This window comes from Petaurus breviceps, unplaced genomic scaffold (genome assembly GCF_028583685.1).
Source record: "Petaurus breviceps papuanus isolate PSGF00001 unplaced genomic scaffold, PetGlider_PUasm1.0 90700, whole genome shotgun sequence".
NCBI lineage: Eukaryota > Metazoa > Chordata > Mammalia > Diprotodontia > Petauridae > Petaurus > Petaurus breviceps.
The window spans coordinates 800,997-809,257 of NW_027187315.1; the positions used below are offsets into that span (position 1 = coordinate 800,997).

At 43.8% G+C, this 8,261-nt stretch overlaps 1 protein-coding gene across 5 annotated transcripts in view; it reads right to left on the reverse strand.

Annotated features, from left to right (window-relative positions):
• The window catches only part of RPGR (retinitis pigmentosa GTPase regulator), a 93,972-nt gene extending 91,373 nt beyond the window's left edge, over nt 1–2,599 (reverse strand). For 2 of the 5 annotated variants that reach the window (XM_069065685.1, XM_069065681.1), the window contains exon 1: nt 2,408–2,599. In XM_069065685.1, coding sequence (XP_068921786.1) covers nt 2,408–2,522 — 115 coding nt within the window. In that variant the 5' untranslated portion in view covers nt 2,523–2,599. The remainder of the gene's footprint in view (nt 1–2,407) is intronic. The other 3 variants (XM_069065684.1, XM_069065683.1, XM_069065682.1) reach the window with 2 other exon arrangements.
• Between the last annotated feature and the right edge of the window lie 5,662 nt (nt 2,600–8,261).

The window sequence follows — 8,261 nt, forward strand, 5'->3', positions numbered from 1 at the left end:
ATCCGCAATGTGCCCTATGTATATCTTATTTGCACACAGTTGTTTTCCTGTTGTCTTCCCCATTATACTGTCAGTTCACTGAAAACAGGGGCTGTCTTTTGCCTTTCTTTGTATCCTCAGTACTTTGCATAGTGTCTGGCATAAAATAAGCACTAATTAAATGCTTACTGACTGACTAACAGTTCAAATCCTACCTTATGTTTCAAGGAGGACTCTCCCAGTCCCCCCAAGTCCTAGTAGGGCCTTCCCCTCTGAAACTATCTTCCATCTATTCTGTGCTGTGCTGACCTAGTTTTTCAAATGTTGTCTGCCCAACCCCAATTAAGGGCAGGAACTTGTTTTACCTAATAAATGCTTGTTGGCTGAATAATAAAATAGGTGGTTATATGTTTTCCCCCTAATCGATTACTCTTCACTATCTGAACTTATGTTACCCTAAATATTTTTAAACCTTCAGTTAATTTGTGTTAAATACATACAAAATGGTGAATTATTATTTAATCCCAAAATTAAACAGAATAAAAAGACTGGATCCCTCCAATCATAAGCAAGGCTGAGGAGAGAAAAGAGACACCAATACACAGGAGACAAGAAATAAAAATAGAAGGAGGGAAAGAAGATTAGGGAAGTCAAAGATTTGTCCATTCCAAAGATAATAAACAAAGATCAATCTGAAGACAGAGGACAGAATACAAGCTACTGCATGAGGAAATTTTCAATAACTTAATTTTAAACATAGATTTCAAGTTTCAATTTTTATTCCTTTCTGTTATTGTTTCAGCCATGTATGACTCCTCATGACACCATTTAGGGTCATGTTCTGGCTCATTTTACAGATAAGGAAACTGAGGCAAACAAGGTTAAGTGACTTGCCCAGTGTCTCACAGCTAATAAGTATCTGAAGCCAGATGTGAACTCAGAAAGATGAGTCTTCCTGACTCCAGGACTGGCACTCTGGCCACCTACCTGCCTCATTTCTCTACTGTGACTGGAAAATAATACTCTATTTTTCAATAATTTCTTTGCCAAAAAATTGTTTTATTTACCACTGTCTCGAGATCAGTAAGAACCACAAGGTCTGCTTTACAGAAGGGAAGCTCAAGATACAAGACAGGTTGAGGTTGCTCAGAGAGGACTAAAGAGAGAAATATGGACTCCCATTTTGCAATTTACTAACCCAACTACTCTTCCAAAATCTCATCAAGCAGAGTGGTGTAGAATAAAGTGACTGAGGCCTTATGACCTTGATTGCATTACTTGATCTTCTGGACTTGCAAGTCCTATCTGTAAACTGAGGGGATTGGCATAGATCTCTACCATCCCTTCCAGAAGAAACCTAACTTCTACAGCATGAGATCCCAGCTTCTTGCTAATCACCGCTCTTGCCAGATCAGGTTCACTCATCTCCATAACCCTCTCTTCACTACCATTATCACCCAATCCCTAATATTTCATCTGATATAATCCAAATATTGCACCCTCTTAGCAAGTAGTTCTTAAACTTGTTTGGCCCAGCAATACTTGTAGCAAGAGTGGGGTTGTAGAGAAGGAAAAGAAAGAAAAACCATACAATCCAATTAATGTTACTACAGATGTGTGTGTCCACACATACACACACTCATACAAAGACAAAAGAAAAAGACAACTTATAACATTCACCAAAAAGGTTTTTGATAAGACCTAATGAGAAATATCCTAAACCAATGATCCCCCCACTATTCTTGCTCCCCAATTCCCATTCCCCAAATTAGGCGATATTTCTTTTATCTGTGTTTTGATTTACTCGGTGTACGTGTTGTCTTCCCCAAGTACAGACTACAAGCTTCTGGACGTTTGAGGCTGTTTCACTATTTTGTCTCTGTATCCCCCCACTGCATCTTGCAGGTGCCGAATAGATGCTTGTAGAACTGATGCTCACCCACAAAGGCACAGCCTGACTCCAACTCAGAACATCAATCGCTTACTTAGGACTCGGGACCAAACCAGCAGGGACACATCCTTTAAGGACCACTAGGAGGCAGGTAAAGAGCCTCCCCCGGGGCAACTAACCAGCTGGGCGGCTCTGCTCATCACCCAACCCTCTCTGGGCTGATCCAAAAGGATGTCATGCTTCCCATGGGTGGGCCTGGGGGGCTCCCCAAAGGGACGAGGGATCCCCAAAAGGGCCTCACGGTTTGTAGTGGATGGAGGTGCCTCAGGGCTTACTGTCTTCGCGCCCTGGGGCTTCATCCACATCTCCAGCCTCGGGACCTTTATCCCATCCCCGACACCAGACCCTGCTCCCTGCGTCCACCTCCCCTCCAACCGTCACCTCCGGGGCCCCCAGCCAAGCGGAACGGAGAGCCGGGGGAGGAGAGGCCCCGGGGAGAGTGGGGGGCGCGGCCCCGGCCCCCCCGGCGATGCTCACCGGGCACCAGCTCCTCAGGCTCCCCCATGTCGGGAGCGGCTCTGCACGGTCTAAGGCTGCGCCCCGTCCTCCTCGCTGGCGGCCCCCAAAGTCCCCATGGCGGTGCTACGGGCATCGGCGGAGGAGCGCGCCTCAGCTCCCGGAAGTCAACAAAGAGCCGCCAGGGGCAACGGGGGCGGGGCAGGCGGCGAACGGAAAGCGACGGAACGGGGGAGGGGAAGGAGGAGGGCAGCGAAGGGCCCGGGGTGCGGAGGATTGGGAGGAGAGACCCGGCCCGGGACGGAACGGGGCTGAGCGCCCCCTACCGGCACGGAGGAGTCCTGAGCGGCGATGCTTGGCTGACGAGGCGCCGATACACATGCGCACTGAGCACCACTTGTCTTGGCTTCCCAGTTCCTTGTTATACTGTGCTGGCATAGAGGCGACAGAGAGCAGCATCTGTTTCAAAGTGCATGCAATCTTATGATTAAAGCCTTTCCGGCTTCCAGCGTTTAGCCAGGACACATAGTAGGCAATTAACAAATGCCTGTAGACAACTGATTTTCCCGTTTCTGTTATTGTCTACTGACGCCATACCACTAGAGCCACGCTATGTTTTGGATTTTCTTAACGGTATACATGTTGTCTTCCCTTACTATGGAGGTCCTGGGCTGTTTCAGGTTTTGTCTCTATATCCCCATTTTGCTTGATAGATGCTTGCTCTAGAAGATTCAATGAAAAATAACCTCTCCTCTACAGAGGAGGTTGTGATTCAGTAATACTGCCCTTGAACTCTATGGCCACATGCAAGCTCATTGCGGTAATAGAACATGCAGCAGGTGTTTAATAAATGTTTGTTGAACTGAAACGAACGAAGGTTGATTTCCACTAAGCAAAAGCACAGCTTGACTCCAATGTACAACATCAACTACCACAATCATTGGAATGGGTCCAGACAGCCCAAGCAGCGGACTCAGTGGCTACAAAGTTAGATTTTTTGTGCTCCCTGTAAACTCTTCATCTCCTTGAAGCTATAGAAGTCCACTGTGATAAAGGAAAGTGTCTCAAAGACCCGGTCCTGCTGTAACTGGTATATATAACTCAGAATGCACTTCCTCACCAAAGGTGCTATTGAACTTTAATGGCAGAGTAGCGGGAATCAATCCTGAATTCTTCAGTTTGGGTGATTTCAGTGGCTGCTGTAAGGAGAGGTGATGAAGTGAGTCCCTAATTAGAGAAGCCCATTCAATTTGTTGATATTAAAGGGGGTGGTCCTTTCTTCAAAGGTTGTTGTTTTTGTCCTTTGTTTTCGAGGACCACAGCATCAGAGAAATGATGACATGATTTGCAGTTGACTTTGATTTGAGTAATGGAGGGCTGTGCAAGGTCACCAGCCTCACTTTCTCTTCCAGAACCATCTGGTTCCAGTGACCAGATATTCATCAGGATGACTGGAGTTGGCCCAGGATGCAATGGGAGACCCTGGCCCTTTAAGGCTAAGGACTTTTCTGGTTGTCACTTTGAGTGAGGAAACGCCCATTCAGTGAATAGACTTCTTTAAGAAGAGAGGCAAGGGGGCCAGTAAGGTTCAAATCTGACCTCAGACACATGACATACTAGCCTTGCCCTGCTTTCTCCCCTTTAATTTAAAAAAAAAAAAAATCAAACTGAAACGGGAAGACCCTGACGGTTGCTGACCAAAAGAGAAACAGTTACCATAGATTACTACTGACATTCTCTCTGAGAAATCTTGGGTTCAAGTTCTAACTCTGACGGCTCCTGTCTCTGTGACCCTGTACAAGACACTTAAACTTGCATTGCCCCTAGGCAGCTCTTTAAAAATATAAGTTCTAGAACAGTTGTTGATCTAGATTAATAGATGGAATTTCTTAACCAGGAGATCCTTACACCAATGAAATAGTAGGTCATGACCAAAAAAAACAGTCAATCCATATAGATAGCATATCAATACATATGTCTAGGTCAGATTTTGCAAATTAGCAATGGTCTTGGCCTAGTATTGAGCAAAAGAATAAGGTTTGGATAGACTTTGGAGATTGCACAGTTCTTTTAATGATCCCAATCTTCTCTCTGAAACAAAGACCCATCTTTTTACCATCAATATTCTTCTGATATTGTTGTATGCTGTGAGGTATGGTATAGTGCAGTCTCCAGAAAGAATCACCAAGTGCCACGTAAGGACATACGGTGGATGTTAAGTAGTAGTAATACATTACAAATGAGGAAGAAGCATGTAGAAGATGCCATGTAATGCATATCACTAGGGAAATGTAAAACCAGAAAGAAAAATGAACTACCCATATAGCAAAAGTGAGAGATATCCAATGAACAACCTATCTAAACCAACTCCACATCATGACAAAAGGACCCCAACATTTTGAAGGGATCATCTATGATGGATTCATGGGAGAACATGTATGAGACCAGTACGAGACAGACAGGAACAGGTAGATTATGAGATGCATTGTTGGGGGGAATACCCAAATCAGTGAGATCATAGATACATCAGAGTATTAGAATATTGGCATAACACTTACGTAAGCTGCATGTGATAGTTGGCATACCACAGTAGCAGTGATAAGTCACTAGAATGCAGGTGCTACTGTTGCAGGTCAAGTCTTAATCAATCTAGTCTCCTGGTAGTTTAAGTTCCAAGTTGTAATGAAATAAGGTATTCATATTCCACTTAATGACTGTTAGGTGGTGCAGTGTATAAAGTCCTGGACTAGAGTCAGTAAGAGTTATCTTCCTGAGTTCAAATGTGACCTCAGACACTAGCTGTGTGACCTTGGGCAAATCACTTTTTTTTTTTTTATCACCCTGTTTACCTCAGTTTCCTCAACTATAAAATGAACTAGAGAAGGAAATGGCAAACCACTCCAGTGTCTTTGCCAAGAAAATCCCAAATGGGATTACGAAAACGGACATGACTAAAAAACAACAAACTCTATTTAACAATTAAATTCTAGCTAACTTAGCCATGGCGGGGGAAAGGGTATTCAACAAAGATATGCATGGAGGTCACCACATTGATTCAGTTGAGTACCGCTTCCCTGCTTTGAATTGCCCATGGTGATGCAATGGTTAAGCATCAGGAGGAAGCTGGAGCTCCCTCTGGCTTTTCATGCTGGGGGACCAGGAAGTGATATCAATGGCCTGGTCCCTTAGTCCTGTGAATCGATTAAGTAATGAGGATGGTCTCTATATATTTTAAGGAAAAGAACTAGCTCTACCCATACTGTAGACTCTAACAGACATTCCTCCCACCACAGCTGCATTCCTAAGCTTCAAGAAGGGTAAGGTGTCAAATATCCAAAGAGGAAGTACAATATATAATTTGCCTACCAAGGAGCTCAGTTCTCAAGCCATCAGTCTAGTTGTCTAGATTTAGTCTCTCAGACCCACACACAAAGAGATCCTCTCTTCTACCATAGGAGATGAGACCTCTTTCCCATCCTCTTCTCACAATATGGAGTTGGATCAGACAGGCTATCTATTGGATATCCCTCACTTTTGCTATGTAGGTTCTTTCTTTCTGGTCAAGGCACATTGCTCAGCAATGATAAAACTGATCAGCATGATAAAACAATGGTTCCAAATCATTAGAAAATCGTAGAGAAATTTATGGTTTCATCATACCTTAACTTCATTAGCTGTTCCCCTGAGAGAAATGTAAGCTGCTCACCCCTAATTTCAGTGGGGATGATTCTCAGGACATATGAGCATATCCCAGCTCATTCTCAATATATATGGCATTGTATATACTCTACTCACAATTTTTATTCTTCTAAAATAGTCGTGCTCTATCAGTCACGGCCATCTGACATCATTGGGAGAGTCCTGGCATTAAAAAGATGGGGTTTTGCAACAAAGAGTATCATGAACTCATTGAAAACACTGAACAGTTTTGCTCTTCTCTAGATCCATTCTGCACCCAGCTCATTATCTATCTGTAGCACTTTTCCATTTAAGGGTGGTACTTAAGGGCTGAAAAAATGGGGTGCCTATTCCAATGCCTGTCGTGGCATAGTAGAGAAACTTCACTCTACAAAAATCCAAGTTTATATGTCATAGGGGAACTGGCTAATGAGGGCCCAGGGCTTAAAGTTTGCTTGGAACTGTCTTGCCTGGTGGATGAGAGCAGCTAAAGGTATATGGAATGTTAAGGGAGAACTAGCACCTCTGTGTGAGGGCTTGCTGAGCCCTTCTCAGGGCTGCTCATCTCCCTTTGGTGTCTACCTTTCACCCCACTTTCACCTGTATCTTCAAGAAGTTATAACATGAACAGTGGCCACATCCTGTTAAAACCATCGCAGCAGATGGTCTAAACCAAGTTGAAGGTAATTGATGGGCCTGAAACTCATTGGTGAGTGAGGGGGATATCTGCCCCAACCATGTGGAGACTAACCCTAGCAGAATGGAAAGATGAGAATGATTTATTCCAATGGTCATGAAGGCGGCTGAAGCAAGTGCTGTGGAGGCTTAGAGCTTAGCCAGACATCAAAAACACCAAGGTCATCCACTGCATCCCATACCCTCGTCAGTCATCCTGACTTTTGTCTTGCTATTGGACTTTAATGACCCTGGAAGAGACAGTGAGGCTGCTGACCTTGTGCAACTCTGCCTCACTTAAATTTAATCCACTCAAAAGTCAAGACATCACCCTGTGATGTCATCAGCCTTCTTCAAAACAAAGGATAAACAACTGCAAAAGCAGCTAAGTGATGCGATGGATGGAGCACTAGACCTAGAGCCAGGAATATCTGCATACAAACTGGCCTCAGACACTTACTAGCTGTGTTTCCCTGGACCAGTCACTTAACTTTCTATTTGCCTCAGTTTTCTCATCTGTGAAATGGGGATAATAATAGTACCCACCTCCCAAAGTTGTTGTAAGAATCAAAGGAGATAATCATTGTGAAGAGCTTAGCATAGTGCCTGGAACACAGTAAATGCTAACTGCTATCTATTAGTATTATTATTATATAGAGCATGCATAGAGATTCCCTGCCTGCTTCCAATCTGAATGAAGGACTTTGAAAATTTGTGTCTAATCACATGTGACTGAGGAACTGGTACTGTGTTATGACAAACACCTACCTGACTAGAACTAGGAGAACTGATGATTCAGGGGGTGCTGAGTCACGACTGAGTATGCCTACAAAAGTGGGGACCTGCTCTTGTCTCAGCCTCTTTTCCTTCCAGGTTGTACGTGAAGCAAGGATTACTATGAACAGTATCCAGGCTGCATTCCCCAACCCAGATTCCATTTGTCCAAGAGTGCCTGGTGCTTCTTTTTCTTTTGTATTTATTCTTCTCTAACCTTAGGTGAATGAGTATTCTGAGATGGGACTAACCAGGCAATCATGAGCCTTCAGGAGGTCCTGAGGTGCCATAAGATGCCCCTTGGTCATAAATAGCATTTTCCCTCTTTCTCCAGCACTTAGAAGAGAAGCTAGAGTAGCCACTGGAGCAAGATGATGATGTAGCCAAGGATAAGAGGAATCACCTGCACCTTAAGGAGTGAAAACAGTCACCTGAGGAAGGTGATGACTTCACGGATTGTGATTCCTCATGTCAGAGAGAAGTATAGCCTCTTTAGTCTGAGAAGGTTATTTGTTTAAGGTGCAAAGGTCTCCCTACTGGGCTACTAGAAGAGAGAGGTTCCTACTCCCTCTACTCCAGTCTTCAGCTTCATCTGTCTCATCCAACCACTCCCCTTCTCTTTTTATTTTTAATTTATTTTAATGACAAAAATCTTAAAATCAATAAGATTCTCTAGAATCTAGAGAGAAAATAAAATGTTTCCCTCCACCAACAAAGTCAGACAGGGAAGGTCTGTGCTCGTTATTCT